The 17485-nt window shown below is 40.7% G+C and overlaps 1 protein-coding gene and 1 pseudogene across 10 annotated transcripts in view; both read right to left on the bottom strand.

Annotated features, from left to right (window-relative positions):
- ZC3H14 (zinc finger CCCH-type containing 14) overlaps nucleotides 1-17485 on the bottom strand; it is a 46233-nt gene that overhangs the window by 10829 nt on the left and 17919 nt on the right. For 6 of the 10 annotated variants that reach the window (XM_024568389.4, XM_024568390.4, XM_024568392.3 and 3 more), the window contains one exon: nucleotides 2560-2634. The exons of the other annotated variants lie outside the window; for them this stretch is intronic. In XM_024568389.4, the coding sequence (XP_024424157.1) occupies nucleotides 2560-2634 (75 nt within the window). The remainder of the gene's footprint in view (nucleotides 1-2559; nucleotides 2635-17485) is intronic. 10 annotated transcript variants of the gene reach the window in all.
- On the bottom strand, nucleotides 6570-7980 carry LOC112311915 (RWD domain-containing protein 1 pseudogene; annotated as a pseudogene).

Raw genomic sequence — 17485 nt, 5'->3', positions numbered from 1 at the left:
GCCAAAGGATCAGAGATTGAAGAGGAGACAGATTCAAGTGCCACAGACTGGAGTTTAGAAAAGTATGCACTGAAAACAGAGCCACAGAAGCCACTGGTCACTTCTGCAAGATTAATGTTAGCAGCCCGGGTCAGGCAGAATCAGACAGATGGAATGGTGACACTGGGTAAAGAACACGGGCCATGTTCTATTTCCTCCTGAAACCCCACTAAAATGTCAATAGAGGGTTTATTTAAAAAACCTCACATGGAAAATAATTGTGAAAGGAGATATAACCGTATTTGACAAGTGAAAAACTAACAGCAGATCTTCAAAAGCTGAGTCTTAAGCCAACAATGAAGCAATCCACAGTGGATCCCAAGATTCCCCAAAGGCTGCCCGTCAGCCAGCACAGGGGACCCTGGGCCTTCAAGGGGGAGAGAAGGACAGGGCAATACAGACGGGGCGTTTCAGTGTCCATTTCAGACGCGGTTAGTTCTCCCTAAGTTCTACTTCCTTCGCGTCTAATCCTTACAGCACCTATTCCCCTCCCTCCACACTGAAGATACCTAGAATAATTGGAGATATGCTTTCACATTCACCATTGCTGGAGACGCCTATGGATGAAGCATCGTGGTCTCTGACAGAAAGGAGCTACCACAGTATTAACTAAATGCATACCATTAAAACTGTTAAAAGTAGTTTTATTTCCTGATAACCTTTCTCCATTTTCTCCCTTGGAGAAATCAAAGCTTTAGACTCCTGAAAACTAAAGAGAGCGTCTCTGGACCAAGGGATGCAAACCCTGTTGAAAGCAGCACCACACTGAACCCAGAAAGGGGGTTGCTGAGTACACAATATACAGTAATTAATGTTGAGGAGGCTTCCCCAGTCCCCTTTCCCGCTTCACTCCCAGCCAATCCATTACTTAAAAGACCTCGCTTGGAGAAACTGACCTAAGAGGAAAGAAAGACCTAAAGGCCCTGTCGTCAGGGTGCCCCCAAAGTAGATAGGCAGGACAAAACACTCTTCACTGCAGATCTGCCTTCAAATGTGACGTCAAAAGCCCCCACAACTAGTGAACTCAGAACACGATCAGCTTCTTAAGCACCACACTTTTACATATAAGGCAACCAAGGGTCCCTCAGACACGAGGAAAAACTCTTTCATGTAAGACAGTGATCAAAACAAACAGTTTGGAGAAAATAAGACCACAAAAAAACAAAAAAACACACGTCTAGAACTACCTTTACTATCCTCAGAGAAGAGTTAAGTACTGCATACATGAAACAAAACCGAAACCAGTAAGTTAAAAAAAAAGAGGGCAGGGGAGGTGGGAAATATACACATATAAAAGGGCTCTCGGAAGTTTCTAAACAAATTATAGAAGGCAAAGGATATAGTCATTCATAAGCCTCCTAGAACTATTTGATGATTCAAACTGTACGGGCTCTGTGGGTAAAGATAAAGACAACAGGCAACAAAAAGAGTATGTGACAGCTGATTAAGCATATACAACACACACAGACCTTAGCTGCCAAACATTTTGAAAGAAAATACCCTTACACAGAAAGCAGGATGGAATGCTGGGAGATGAGAGGGCAAAATAAAAAATGGAGACTCCCGAAACCCTTGTCTAGGTTGCAGGGAGAAGCCGGACAAGTGGCAGAGACTGAGCCACGCGAGTGTGGCGACGAGACTGCTCATCAGTGGGGCAGAAGCTGGCACCCAGGTGGAAGGGAGCCTTCAGAGCACGTGAGCACGTCTTTCTGAGGCAAGAGGCATGGAGGAGTCGGAATACGGCTGGTGACGGTGGAATTCTGACTAAGGGGAAGAAAGTTCAGTTAGGGGCTGACAAGCAGGAGTCAAGGCACCAGAGCTTCCAACAAAGGGCAGGTTGAGGGGAAAGAGAAGGAAGCAGAGAAGGTAAGATTTCTGAATTTAAGACTGCAGGTATCCAATGGCTCCCACCACGTATTCAGCGGGCATTGATTAGGAATTACACAGGCATCTGGCAAGGACACTGGGAACAGAGAGATAAATAAAGCACCAGCCCCAGTCCTGAAGTAGCTATCGTGCATGTGTGTGTGTGTGTGTGTGCGCGCGCATGTGTGTGTTTGGGAGAAACTTAAACAATTAAGTTACAGTGCCTCTAAGAATGACAGGTTCTAGGCGTGTCCCTGGCAATGAGATTTTAAAGTGAAGTAAAATGAGGACCAGGTTCAGCAGGCCCGGGAAACTCAGGGCGGCTCGGGGCAATGGCAAAGGCCAGGTAGAGAGGAGAGCAGGGTAGGAACTCAAGCCATCCCTACAGCAGGGGAGTGAGCAGCCAACAAATTCCAGGGTCCCAGGTGAAACGGCAACAAGAGAATTTTTGAATGAGGTAAAAAATACAAAAACCATGTAACATGAAGAAAATGCAGATCTTGTCTCCTGCTCCTAAAATATTTTCACAGATCTACATATAGTATCTTAGGGCAGGATCTAAGAGATACAAGATACATTAAATGAAGTGCAAGGAATGGAAATAGCAACTGAAAAATGCTGGGTTACATTGAAAAACATGAGATTATTACCAACCTGGACTGATCTCCAGAGTGTCTACCATTCCTGGGTCAATCTGCAGCCGGGATAACAACTGTCTCTGTGGAGTTCCTAGAACGTAAATTTTAAAGTTCAACTAAGCTTAAAAATACAGCACCAGCATGAGTCTGTCCCAGAAATTAAGCCCAAAATAATCTTTCTGGGTTCTTAAAAGTCTTAAACAAACCGCATTTTGCTGTTCATAATGCACACTTTTTTGCTCAAATGTTTGAGGGAAAAATAAGGATGCGCATTATATGTGGGTTTAATGATTACCTACCATGGCATCATAATGGGCATAACAATCCCATTCAAAATGCCCACAAAAACGTGGGTGTGCATTACATATGGCAAAATACGATAAAGCTTAAATATTGGGTTGGCCAAAAAGCCCATTATGTTTTTTTCTGTAAAATAAAAGACACATATTTCATTTTCATCAATAACTTTATTGATTAGGGTATTTTGAGTATGTCAGCTATCTCCCACTACTGACCTCTAGTGGGTAGAGGCCAGGGGTGCTGCTAACACCTTCCCATGCATAAGACAGCCCCACACAGCAAAGAACTATTTGGCCAAAAAATGTCAGTTGTACCAAGAAACTTCGCAAACCACTTGCAACATGTTCATTCAGTCACAGCACCTTCTCCATATACTGCACAAATCTTTTTTCGGGTTTTCAGATGCGCTGTTACCCTTCTTCAAATGATAAAGCATAATACACCAAAAATGTTGCATATCTTCTTCCATCTTCAATATTAAAATCAGTTTTGCTAAGTTTTTTAAAAAATGTACACTGACATGACAGCTGTCATAATACTACCTAACAGAATTGTTTTGAATGAAGTTAAAGACAACTAAGTGCTATTAGAACCACCATACAGAAAAAACTTAACCGACTTTTTGGCTAACCAGATAATATAATTTCATAATATTTTTATAGACCAAATGTCTGTGACACAAAAATCTGTACTCAGGGTTAAACCAGAAGTGGCATGTGCAACATTCCTGGTTCTCCGTTAGGAGGCCAGTTTTCCTGGATTGGAGGTAAAGCCTGGAGTTAAAGGGAAAAGCCAACAGCAGGTGCTGCATGGTACCACAGCTTGCACCAACTGCAAGACCAACATAAGCAGCATCTCCCTCCATCACCTGGGCTCTCACCATTATGACTCACTCCTGGACCTGCATAACAAAACACTCCAGTTATCTGGCTACAGAGCTCCCAAAAGACTAACTATGGGCTTGGGTGGCTACAAAGAGAACAGTGGCCCTGGATGGTGTGGCTCAGTGGAATGAGCATTGGCCTATGCACTGAAAGGTCACCAGTTTGATTCCCGGTGAGGGCACATGCCTGGGTTGTGGCCCGGATCCCCGGTTAGAGGCATGCGAAAGGCAACCAGTTGTTTCTCTCATACATTGATGTTTCCCTCTCTTTCTCCCTCCCTTCCCGTCTAAAAATAAACAAATAAAATCTTCTTTTTTGAAAAAAAGAGAACGGTGAACAAGTACAACTCTCCACTCTGCAGTCCAGGTCCTACCAAAGCACGAAAATAATCACTTGGATTTCCCAGAAGAAGATGCTCAGCTAAGAACAGGCTCACAATTTTTTTACAGTCAAACTGCAAAACAAAACAAAGCACCGACATGGAACTGACCAACATTCTCTGTCTTCAGCTGGATGGTGAGCACTACGAAGGATGACCGGAGGCCCTTCCAGGCCCGATGGTCAGCACACATCATTCACTTGAAGGGTTAAAACAGGGGTTACAGCACGGTCACGGAGCGATGTGACTGAAAGGGCTCCACACACTGAGATGCTAATCAGGGGCTGACACGCTAACTTCAGGGTATCTATGAATGGCGTTTCACAAGGACCACCTTTGCTCAGCACAAATATGCAACTGTCAAACTACCCAGTTTCATTGAAAGGGGTTTTTAAATCTTAAAAGCTATACTTAATTCAAAATTTTATCAGCTATTTAAAAATATAACTTACATCACATTACTCTTTAGTGATGTGCCAAAACAAAAATTAATTTCTTCCAAAACTATCATGGTAAAACACAGTAAATCTCCAGGAGCGGCCCTGAATGTGAAAGATGACGCGTCTTTTGGTCAAGGTAGTGTTCCTATAGAAGGGCCTGAGAAACTGACTGTGTCAGGTTACAGGAAAAGTGCTCTCCCAATTCCAATACCACGGGTCACCTTAACATAAACAGTGAACAAGGAAAGACTTAAACATTTTAAAACAATTTCACACCTTGAGGGGTGTGGTCCAGCTGTTGGGTGTCATCCCACAGGGCTAAGAGGTCACAGGTTTGATTCCAGGTCAGGGCACATACCAGAGGCAACCAATCCATGTTTCTCTCTCCCACTGATGTTTTCTCCCTATCTTTCTCCCTCCCTTCCCCTCTAAAATAAATAAATAAAATCTTTTAAAAATTAATTTTACAAGAAAGATACGAGGGATCATTTTCTCCCATTTCAAATTTTGCTTCATCTCTCTGTGCTCACCCATCTTTTCAAAACACTGTTTTAGAGACACACTAAAGAGGACGGAGCTCTCTGAGCCCTAGATAAGCTAAGCCACACAGAGCCCAAACCTGTCATGAAGGCCGATGGAAAACTGACATCATGAGAACAAGTTACAGGAAAAGATACAGCGATACCACACACTAAGAATTTACCTTTCTCAATGTTTCTAAGGAAGCCAATTATTTTTAAATCAGTAGTCCTGGACTGTGATTCAAAATCTACTTCCTCTTGCAGCTCTCTGAAGTCTCCGCTGCGTTCGGTTGTTGACACTGCGTATTCATTCATCTTAACCTCCAGAGATGATACTTTTGCTTCATTCTGTGACACTCTAACATTTAGATCAAAAATATTTGCTTCCACTGTCAAAATTGCTGTTTTCATTTCTTTAATTTCATTGATATCAGTTGATATTTTCCTTAAAAGATGGGAAATATTGTCTAGCTCATTCAATGAACAAGAGGAACTTGATACAGAACCTAAATCAACTGGCTCAGGTGACAAGAAAATTGGTGAAGATGGTGATGAAATTCTTGAAGACATTTTCATAAAATTCTCTCTCCCTCCTATTTTTAAAAAATTTTCCTTCACAGCCCATTAAATGGTTTCATCAAGAGTAAAAGTACTGATTAGGGCTGTTACTTTAATAAGTATTGAGAGTGAATAACATTTTTAAGCCTGTAACTAAATGACAGGGTTATATATTTCTGGAGTCAAAACTCAAAAGTAAATTCCTACTTGCAGCTCCTCTCCAAACAATAAGCCCTATTATTACATAGAAGAGAATTCTGGTTTCTGATTGGCTGAAACCAGACACGTGACACACAAAGAATTTTCTATTATTTACGTCATGACAAGGAGTACTGGAGATCTTGGGCCTACATTAAGCAATATGACAACATTAAGTACTTTATACCAGAATATGTGAACTGAGCATACTTTTGTCCTGTCACCTATTAAACCACAGTTTTTAACCTTCAGATTACTTACACTGTTTATATCTTCGGTTTCATTTCCCATTAAAATGGCATAGGATAATTATGTAGCATGGCCTTTGTTGGCAGAGGGCAGGGAGGGTAATTGGACCCGTGACCATAATGACTACAGACAAATCTAAAAGCGTAGTAATAACAGAATTCAATTGTGCTGATATGATATGGTAGAAATTTAGCCCTGGCTGGTGTGGCTCAGTGGACTGAGTGCTGGCCAGTGAACCAAAGGGTCACCAGTTCAATTCTCAGTCACAGGGCACATGCCTGGGTTCCAGGCCAGGTCCCCAGTTGGGGGTGCCCGAGAGGCAACCACACACTGACATTTCTCTTCCTCTTTTTCTCCCTTTCTCTAAAAATAAATAAATAAAATATTTTTAAAAAAGATATAGTGGAAATTTAAAGATAGGGAAATGATGAGTTGGCCTTAGTTTGATATACCACCATTATTATATGATTTTCTCCCATTCTGTGTGTTGTCTTTTCCATTTTCTTGATAGTATTCTCCCAAACACAAAAACTTTAAACTTTTTTTTTTTTTTTGAAATTTTAAGGTCAGTTTTATTAAGTTCATTGATGAAAGCTTTCAGAAGAATATTCTCCTGAAACTTATTTTTTCTTAGAAAAAAGGAAGGAAAATCAACACCCTCTCAGCATAGTCACAGATACTGTGGCAGTCACGCCTCTCTACAGATGGGGACGGTCCATTAGTCGGTCAAGTCACTCTCTGGGTCAGTGGGACTGTAGTCTGGATCGTCCTCATCGTCCAGCTCCAAGTTATCCATCTCCTGGGACAAAGACCCATCCACCTCCACACTGTCTCCAGCATCCTCCAAGAACTGGATATCAGATGAGTCAAGATTATGATCTGTTTCAAATAGCTGTTTCCCACTTAATTTATTTCTTCCTGCTTGTTCTTCTTCTTTCACTCGTTTCTTTTTAATTTCCAAGAGTTCTGCATCAAACTTGGCTTTCCAATTTAAGAAATTCTCAATTGTAACAGGAGTGCCATCAAATAATTGCTTTTCAGCTTCTTCTGCTTCTTTTTCTGTTTCTTCTTCTCTTCTAGTTTTTATTTGATCCACTATTTCATTTAATTTTTCTTGCACAGCTGTCACTAATGTAAAGATCATCACCATACCAAGGTTTTCTTCTGCCTGTAATGCTAACAATTTTAAAATACTTGAAACATCATTATCTTCTAGATTTTCCTGGGAGAATATTTCATAAAGGGGGCTTCATCTGGGTATCTCTCACTGTATGTAAACTTGATGGTGGTCTGGACAGTTTCATCATTTTCTCCAGCTTCAGATGTCAGAGTAATGGTGAAGCTGGGAGGATTTTCTGACAATACTGTGAAGGAGTCGGGTTAGATTGACTCCGGAGCCTCCAGCTCGTTGTGCTGCTCCTCTCTGTAATCTGTCATCGTGGCCCTCGCTGCTGCCCATGGATCGCCCAGACACCCAGGTGGCACGTGGCAGCCGGGACCACTGCCGCGCCAGAGACAAAAATTTTAAACTTTGATATAGACCAAATGATCTACTATCTCTTTGGTTGTCTGCCTTTTGGTGCCATAACTAAGAAACCACTGCCTGCCTAAACCAAGCTCATGTAGATTTACACCTATTTTTTTTTCCTCCTAAGAGTTCTACGATTTTAGCTCTTCCATTTAAGGTCTTTGATCCATTTTGAGTTAATTTTAAATACGTAGTAAAGCAAACAGTCCAAGTTTATTTTTTTTTGCATGTGGATATCCAGTTGTCCAGCATCATTTGCTGAAAAGACTATTCTTTCTCCACTGAATTTTTGTCTTGGCATACTTGTTGAAAGATCATTTGATCATCGCTGTACTGGTACTTTTCTGCATTCTCAATTTGATTCCATTGGTCTATATTATATGCTCTTATGCCAGTACCAGTTTTGATTACTGTAGGTATATAGCAACTTTTGAAATGGGGAAATATAAGACCATCGACAAAATTTTTCAATAGTTTTGGCTGTTCTAGGTCCTCTACATTTCCGTATGAATTTTAGGAAGTTTGTCAATTTCTGCAAAAAAGCCAGCAGGGATTTTAACAGACTGAGTTAAATTCATAGGTAAATTTGGGAGTATCACCAACATAAAAATATTAAAGTCTTCCAATCCGTGAACAGAGAACGCCTTCCCACGGCTTTAGTTTGGGGAAGGCCATTTCTAGTTTTCTTTACTCGTCAATCAACACATAAGCTGTGTGCACTGGTCAGTGTGGCTTAGTTGGTTGGAGCATCGTCCTGTACACTGAAAGGCTGTGGTTTCAATCCCAGTCAGCGTGCACGTCTAAGTTACAGGTTCAAGCCATGGTCGGGATGCGTGCGGGAGGCAACTAATCTATGTTTCTCCCTCATTAATGTTTTCCTATTTCTCTCTCCCTCTCCCCCTTCCTCTCTCTCTAAAAGCAATGAAAAAACGTCCTTAGGTGAGGATGAAGAAAATAATTAGGAAGCTATAAATGTCATAACTAAAAGCAAAAATTAGATCCATCAGTTCTATATAAAGTGACATCAAAGCAAAATACAAAGATTCAAGATGGTGGACACAACTTCCCAGAGCCTCTCCAAAATGATAATTCTTATAAAGAATTGTAGCACTTCCAGTTAAGATGGCAGCATAGGTTGCGGTGGGTTCAGCTAGGGTGGGGTGGAGGGATGGGGAGAAAAGGCATACAACTGTAACTGAATGAAAAAAAAAAAAGGCAGGGTAGGTAAACATGCTCACCTCCTCACATAACCACATCAAAATTACAACATATGGAACAACCATCATTCAGAACATCAGAAGTTGAGCTGAACCTACAACCATGGAATTAAAGAAACCATACTGAGACTGGGAGGAGGGGCGGAGATGCAGATGGGCTGGTCCCACACCCACATGTGGTGGATAAAAATCAGGAGGGATATCTCAGGAGCAAGGGGTCCCAGCCCTATACCAGGCCCCCCGGCGCAAGGTTTCAGTGCCAGGAATGTAAGTCTCCATAACTACGGCTGTAAAAACCAGCGACACTGATGCTGTGGAAGATAGAAACTGCTGGAATTCATGGTAGTTCTTCTTAATGGGGCCTGCACACAGACTGACTTGGACTCACTCCCTTGGAGCTCCAGCACCAGGGTGGCAGATTGAAAGGCATGGGAGACATACAGGGAGGAACTGAAGTGTCCAGCATCAGGGTGAGAGCTGGGGGGGCAGCTTTCTCCCAGGCGGAAGTGCTGGCAGAGGCCACTGATCCTTTTCTGAGCCCTCCCCGCCCCATAGCCACAGGGCCAGCGGGCGGGTGTCATATCTGAGACTCCATCAATCTAGCTCACACTGTTTGCCCTGACCTGGTGATTCAAGGCCTTGCCTCTCCCAACTTTTGGGCCCACCCAAACTGTTTCCAGTGGCTTTACAATACGAATGGCTTGTCTTGGCTCATGCTTCAGATTTTCCTAAATTTTCTCAAACAAGCAGCGTCTGGCTTCAGGGAGCTCCTTACATCTCACTAAGCTGCCCCAGGCCCAGCTCTAGCAGCAACCAGCCTTGGTTCACAGCTTGGCCTCACCTGGCACCTCCAAGCCCAGCATGAGTTGCAGCCACCTGCAGCTCACTTTGTAGATTATCCAGCATGACCCCAGACAGAACACAGGCTGTGGCTGACCTTGGATGTGCTAACAGCAATCAAGGCTCAACTACACAGAGGGTGTACACAGCCTACAGAGTGGGCACACCTTGAGTACCCAGCCTGGGTAATAGGGGAGGCTGTGCCACCGGACCCCACAGGATACCTACTACATTAAGCTACTCTATTCACCCTATCAAACCTGGAAAACATAGTAGCTCTACCTAATACATAAAAACACACAAAGGGAGCCTGCCAAAATAAGAAACAAAGAAACATGGCCCAAATGAAAGAACAGAACAAAACTCCAGAAAAAGAACTAAGCAAAATGGAGAAAAGCAATCTATCAGATGCAGAGTTCAAAACACTGGTTATAAGAATGCTCAAGGACCTTAGTGAGGACCTCAACAGCAAAGAATTCCAGTCAGAAACAAAGAATAAACTAATTGAAATAAAGAACAATTTATAAGGAATCACCTGTAGAGTGGATGAAGCCGAGAATCCTATGAGTGATATAGAACCTAAAGAAGTAAAATACAACCAATCAGAACAACCTGAAGAAAAAAAATCCCCCCAAATGACAGTGTAAGGAGCCTCTGGGACAAGTTCAAGCATACCAACATTTGCAACACAGGGGTACTAGAATGAGAAGAGGAAGAGCACTAAATTGGAAGCCTATTTGAAAAAGTAATGAAAGAAAACTTCCCTAGTTTGATGAAAGAAATAGACATACAAGTCCAGGAAGCACAGAGTGTCCCAAACAAGATGTATGCAAAGAGGCCCACTCTAAGACACATCATAATTCAAATGCCAAAAGTTAAAGACAAAGAGAAAAGAAGTTAGTTACCTACAAGGGAGCTCCCATAAGACTGTCAGCTGATTTCTCAAAAGAAACTCTGCAGCTCGAAGGGACTGGCAAGAAGCATTCAAAGTGATGAAAAGAAAGGACCTACAGCCAAGGTAACACTACCCAGCAAAGTTATCATTTAGATCAAAGGACAAATAAAGGGCTTCCCGGACAAGAAGAAGCTAAAGGAGTTCAACACCACCAAACCAGTATTATATGAAACGTTAAAGGGTCTTCTTTAAGATAAAAAATATTAACAATAAAATGGCAATCTATACATATCAACAACTGAATCTAAAAAACAAACAAACAAACAAGCAGAACAGAATCATGCTTACAAAGAATGTTTTGACGGTTGCTAGATCAAAACAAGTGGGGTCGGGGAGAAGGGTAAAAAAGATGAATGGATTAAAAAGCCTAAGTTGGTAATTACAGAATAGTCAGGGGGATGTAGAGTATAGGGAACAGAGTAGCCAAAGAACACATATGCAAACCCCACCACGCACATGGACAATGATATGGGGATTGCCTGAGGGAGTTGGGGGGAGGCTGGGTAGAGGGAGACAAAGGGGGAAAAACTGGGACACCTGTAACAGCATAAATAATAAACTGTAATTTAAAAAATAAAAGAACTGTAACATTTGGTTTCCTGGTTAAATAGATGGTGATCACAACAGAATGAGGAAAAAGTGCTTAAGTTTATGAAAGAATTTTTATTCATTTCTCTATTGTATCTGTAAATTAATCTAATTCTTCAAAATTTTTGTCTAGAAAATAATTTTCAGAATTTACAAGACTTGGATTCACACAGAATGTTTTAAGAGTACTAGATGATGGATGCCATCAATAGAAAACACTGGGAAGAGCCATGTACCACCTGCAAAACACTGTCTCACTAGAGGGTGGACAAGTTCAATGAGAAAAGCAGGAAAGCAGAGGATGTCACAAGAAACAAGGTGCCTAAAGAGAGTTCATTTGAAGCTTCCTGTTATCACTCACTGTGCCCAATAAGCAAAGATCCTTCCATAGATTCCAATGCAAATATCCATCAGGAGAGGAAGTTTACATATTTTGAGGAAACTAGAGCACAGACAGGTCAATGTTAGCTAGTAAGTGGCAGAACCTGGATTAATACCTAAGCAATCACAATCTTGTTATACTTCTTTCCATGATACATCAAGCGGAATAAAACATGTCAGCGAAATTCACATGGTGTAATTCCTATTTTACATACACATAATGTGCACGCACATAAATATATATATAATTCTACTTTATATGGAAAGGTGCACATATACAATACATACGAAAAAAAGCCCAAAACACTACAGATACACACCGAACTGTTTCAGGTGCAGTGCTTACCTTTAAGAAAGATAGTGAACAGAGCAAAGGGAGGGATTTCTCTAGTCTTCTCTGAATAGTAAAACTCCTCCTTTACTAAGACTCTGTCACAGTGCTTCTAGCCCAACACAATGTATCCAGTATATGCAATTATAGTCTCTTCTTCTTAAGAGTCCATAAAAATGGAGTGAATAACTTAAAAAGGGCACAAATCTTTAACTTTCAGCAGTGGATTCCAAACTAGGTTTCTGAGATTACCCACTAAAATGCAGAAGTATCAGAAATGACATTACAGTAAAAGTATTTATTGTCTCCATCCTCCTCCCAGTTCTATTCTTACATGTTCTAACACACACACTAATAACAGTGTGCATACATATAAATAAAATACATGTACTGAGTGTACATGCAGAAAAATGATTTTAGTATACAAAAAACTGTACGGTCAAGCCCTGCCTGGGTAGCTCATTCAGTTGTAGTGTCCTCCCTTACACAAAAAGGCTGCTTGTTCAATTCTCAGTCAGGGCATGTATGAGAGGCAACCAATCGACATTTCTCTCTCACATCAATGTTTCTCTTTCCCCTCCTCTGTCTCTAAAATCAATAAACATGAACCTCAGTGAGGATTAAAATGACATCTGTAATTGTATGGCCAAAAATAAGGTCGTCACTGGTTTACAGATGGGGATCACAGCAGGGGAGATTTCAACAACCAGCTTCTGGAAAACCAGAAAATATGCAAATACTGACTGTGAGGCAGAGGAGAAAGGCCACCACCACTGAGACCCTGGGAAAACTGCAAGTGAGACACAAGGCTGGAGTAACACCCATATTTACCGAGCTCCTACCCATGCCACGCACTGCTGTGTGCTCAATAAAAGAAATGAACCAGAGAAAAGAAAAAAGAAAAAAGAAAAGAAAAGAAAAGAACACCACACATACATACATCCCTGGCCAAAGATATTATATTCTTGGTTGGGAAGGGAGGGAGAGGATGGACCTCAGAAACTAACACAGATTTATTAAAATACAACGTATTTTATGTTGGTGACATTTAAAGTACTGAGTCTAGATAAAAATATCTAAATTATGGTAACATAAAATTTATACTAGATGGTAGTAAGTGCCATGGGGAAAACTATAGCTCAGAAAAGTGAATTAGGGAGTGTGGGGCCAGGGAGGGCCTCACTGAGATGGCTTCTGAGTGAACTATGTGGACATCAGAAAGCAAACATTTCAGGGAGAAGGCAAAAGCATTTCAGACATGCTCGCCTTTACTGTCTGAGAGAGCAACACCAACACTGTCTGAGGCAGAGCGAGGAGGACACAGGAGGGAGGTAGGGTGGTAGGTGAAGAGATCAGGGAGAACTCTGACATCACTTGGGAGTGTAGAGGACAGCCACAAGCAGGTTCTCGGCGTGTGAGGGATCTAATTTACATTGCAAAAGGGTCACTCTGCTGCTGTGTGGAAGAGACTGTAGGAGGAGGGCAAGTGCCTGGACCCACGAGAACTCTGTTCCAATCATGAAGGCAAGTCATGGATGATGGTTTAAACTAGGATGGTAGAGCTGGAGGTGATGAGGGGTGGGTGAATTTTAATATATTCTGAAGATAAAAGCTGACAGCGTTTACTAAAGGTGAAAAGAGGGAGAGAGGTAAAAAGAGAAAAAAAGAGAAAGGAAAGGAGAGAGAGAAGGAAGAATGGCCCTAAGTTTGAAAGGAAGAAGAATAAATAGCATTAGGTTTCTGGCCTGAGCAACTAGAAAGGTAAGAGCTGCCTTAATTAAAATAAGGAAAACCGAAGAAAGAACTGACTGGAGGGAAAGATTGTTAGTGGTTAGGTTTCAGACAAGTTTAAAATGGTTTATTTTATAACCAGGAAGAAATACAGAGTAAGCGCTTAAATGGGAATCGGGAATTCCGACACGAAGTCCAGGCTGCAGGTATAAATTTGGGAGCTGGCAGGCTGAGATGCCATTTGACATGGATGAAATGAGCAAAGGGAAATCCAACTGTGAGAGACTGGAGCAATAAGCAAAGACAACTACAAAGGATACGAATCAGAAATCAAGGTTTGGGAATGCTACAGTCATAGATATTTAAAAGACAAAATTTACAAAATTATTAAAAAGTGTTCTTTTCTAAAGAAACTCAGCAAATGGGAAGAATGTGGACAGTGGGAGTATCAGCACTCCCAGGAAAGTTCCTCAGCAATTTCAAGGCCCATCGCACCACTTTCTTATCTGCTTTATTTAGAACAAAGCCTGCCTAAGTAAACCCACATCACAATTCTAGGTAAGTCTCTATACTACCCTCTTCTTAACTAGGACCCACCTGCCTGCAGACATTGTTGGAAAGAGGGGCAAATGAAAGGGCTGAAACAAAAAAGCATTCTCTGAGGAAAACCATCAATTAAGGTACAAAAAACAATTCTTAAAAAAAAAAAGCCTCTGATTACGTTTTTCAAACAAACTTGAAATACTATATCCATAAAACAAGATACTATGAAAAATGGAACAAGAAAGAGCTTGCAGAAATTTAAAAATATGCTTGTCTAAATAAGGAAAAAATAGGGGGATTGCAAGAAAATGTTCCAGAATAGAAATATCAAGTCCAAAATGAAGAAGGATAGGAGACAAAATCAAAGCAGGAAGTTTACCATCCAACTAACAGAATTTCCAAAAGAAAATGACAATGACAACAGAGAACAATCTGTAAAGAAGTAAGGTAAGAGAATTTCTCAGATGGAAAGAATGGATTTTCAAGTTAAAAGAGTACATAAGGTGTCCAGCCCAAAAGTGACTAATTAGCACCTACACTTACCACAGTAAACCTGAAACATCAAGAACAGAGGAAAAACTTCCAGAGAAAAAACTCCCAAGTATTCTACAATGAACTAAGGAAGCCTCAAAATAATAAAGCCACGTCTTCAAAGTTTTGAGGAAAGTAATTTCAACTTAGATATCTGTAAGTAGCCACACTATCAGTTAACTACGAAGGTACCTTCAGATTTCTACGCACTCGGACAGCTCTCGTACTTTCTTCAGGACGCAGTGAGGAAACAGAAGGGTACACTGAGAAGAGGAAATGGACTGAGGGGGTGCAGAGCACTCAGGAAAAGAACATCTTGGGACGGCAGCGGTGAAGCACACCTAGAGAGCAACCCCGTCAGCTGAGCGAGAGAGGACAGTAGATTTAGGGGGAAGGGACCTAAGAAAAAAGGGGAACCCAAAGATTTAACAGTACAAAGTGACAGATCTCTAGGCTGTAATACAGGTATGCAATAGCAAGAAGGGGAAAAAAACAGAACCGAAAGAAATCAAAACACTGTTTGGGGGTGGGGGCGGGGGAATAAACAACTCTAGGGAACCCTATACAAAGAACCAGAGAACAAAATATTAATTTGGCCCTGTAATGAGTAGTATTTACATAGTTTTAAGAATGCAAATGCTTGTTGGGTCTCAATCTTCAGAGTCAACCTAAAAGAACGGTAGTCTCAACCCGGAAACGGAACCAAACACACATGTGATGAGGAGATGACAAAATCTAGCAGGTGGCAGTGAGAAAAGGTGAATAAAAATGAAAAGACATACATATTTTATGTTTTGGGAGCCAAAATATACTGAAATTGGGGAGTCAAAACATACTGAAATATAGTTAATCAGACAAAAAATAAACGTTCAGTTGTATTTCTTAACACTGTAAAAGTAACCAATAAATGAACTAAAAATAGTGATTTTACTGTTCAGACTTGAAGGGAGGAAAAAGTGAGTTAGATCCTGAAATACCAAGTAATCAAAAGATACTATCTGTAGTTGGTGAATTAAGAAACAGTGGTATAACAAATTATTTCAGGAGAAAATACAAGAAAGCCATAAACAGAATAATTCAAAAGCAGTGGCCTCCAGGGAGGTCTAATGTGAGAAGGATGAAGCAAGGAATGTTGCTTTTTATTTTAAATTTCTCTATACTACTTGATTATTTACTAATTTGTCAGCAGGCATTACAATTATTTATTTTTCCAAATATTCTATCAGTATATATTTGATAATGTAAAATATTTTGTTTTAAATGTTTTTATACAACATATACCAAATAGGAATAATAAAAGGAAATCCATGCCTAGACACACTGAAGAACATCAAAGACAAAGAGAAGATATTGAAAGCAGCCAGAGAAAGAACAGACCACCTACAAAGGAACAACGACAATTAGAATGACAAAAGTCCACTCAACAACAAGAGCCAGAAGACAATGGGGTAAGACACACCAGGCACTAAGAGCAAATAACTACTGTTAATCCAGATGTGGGTATCCAGCAACACTACTGCATAAGAACAAGGAAAAACAAAAATGCTTATAGGTAAATAAGCTCTCGGGAAATTTACCAACAGACCTATTCTAAAGAAACTTCCTAAGAATATACTTCAAAAATATTAGGAAATAATGATCCTCAAATAACATTCCAGAGATATCTGAGAGAACAAAAAATGATAAACATAGGTGTGTCCAAAAAAAACACTGCCTGGGTAAAGTAACATAACAGTGCCCCATTTGTACATTTTTAGAAAGAGCAAACACAGCATAAGTTAGGAGAGTAAAGACTGGTGTTGAGGAATCCTAAATAAAGTTCATTTTCTATTTGGGAATGGGGTCAGAATATTAACTTTGGAAATATTCAATTAAATTTGCTTGATAAAATTTCAGTGGTCACCAGTAAAGAAAATGGAGTGTTTAAATTTAAACCAGTAAAAAAAAAAAAAAAAAAAAAAAAAAAAAAAGGTAGAGCTGGACAATCAACAATAACAATAGTACTTAATGAATCTTTTAAAAAAGGCAAAAGAGAAAAAAACAAAAGCAGACAAATACAAATAAAAAGATGACAGTAACTAGTCCAACTACATCAATAATTTTAATAACTCTTCCTAAAAGCAGCCTGAGGTGACCTCTGAAAATGGTTTGCTAGTCACTTGACCCAGAAACCCCCACAAAATCTTGCAAATCAAGAGGTTCAGCCCTGGCTGGTGTGGCTCAGTGGACTGAGAGCAGCCAGCAAACCAAGCTGTCACCTGGTCACCCACTCGATTCCCAGTCAGGGCACATGCCTGGGTTGCAGGCCAGGTCCCCAGTAGGGGGCGTGCAAGAGGTAACCACACATTCGATGTTTCTCTCCCTCTCTTTTCCTCTCTAAAATAATAAAAATCTTTAAAAAAATACTTAAGAGATAAGAAGAGAGGTTCAAATCTTTGAGTTCACTTTAAGAAAACTCATGAAACTGCCCAGGCCTTTCAGGGTATGCATATCCGAAAAGCCACCAAGCATCTGAAGGATGTCACTTTACGGAAGCAACATGTGCCATTCTGTCATTACAATGGTGGAGGAGTTGGGAGGTGTGCCCAGGCCAAAAGTGGGGCTGGATGCAGGGTCAGTATCCCCAAAAGAGTGCTGAATTTTTGTTGCACATGCTTAAAAATGCAGAGTGTAATGACGAACTTAATGGTTTAGATGTAGATGCTCTAGTCACAGAGCAATCCAGGTGAACAAAGTTCCCAAGATGCAGCGCAGAACTTACAGAGCTT

This window comes from Desmodus rotundus, chromosome 7 (assembly GCF_022682495.2).
Source record: "Desmodus rotundus isolate HL8 chromosome 7, HLdesRot8A.1, whole genome shotgun sequence".
NCBI classification, from domain to species: domain Eukaryota; kingdom Metazoa; phylum Chordata; class Mammalia; order Chiroptera; family Phyllostomidae; genus Desmodus; species Desmodus rotundus.
This window is presented reverse-complemented; position numbering and strand designations above follow the sequence as displayed.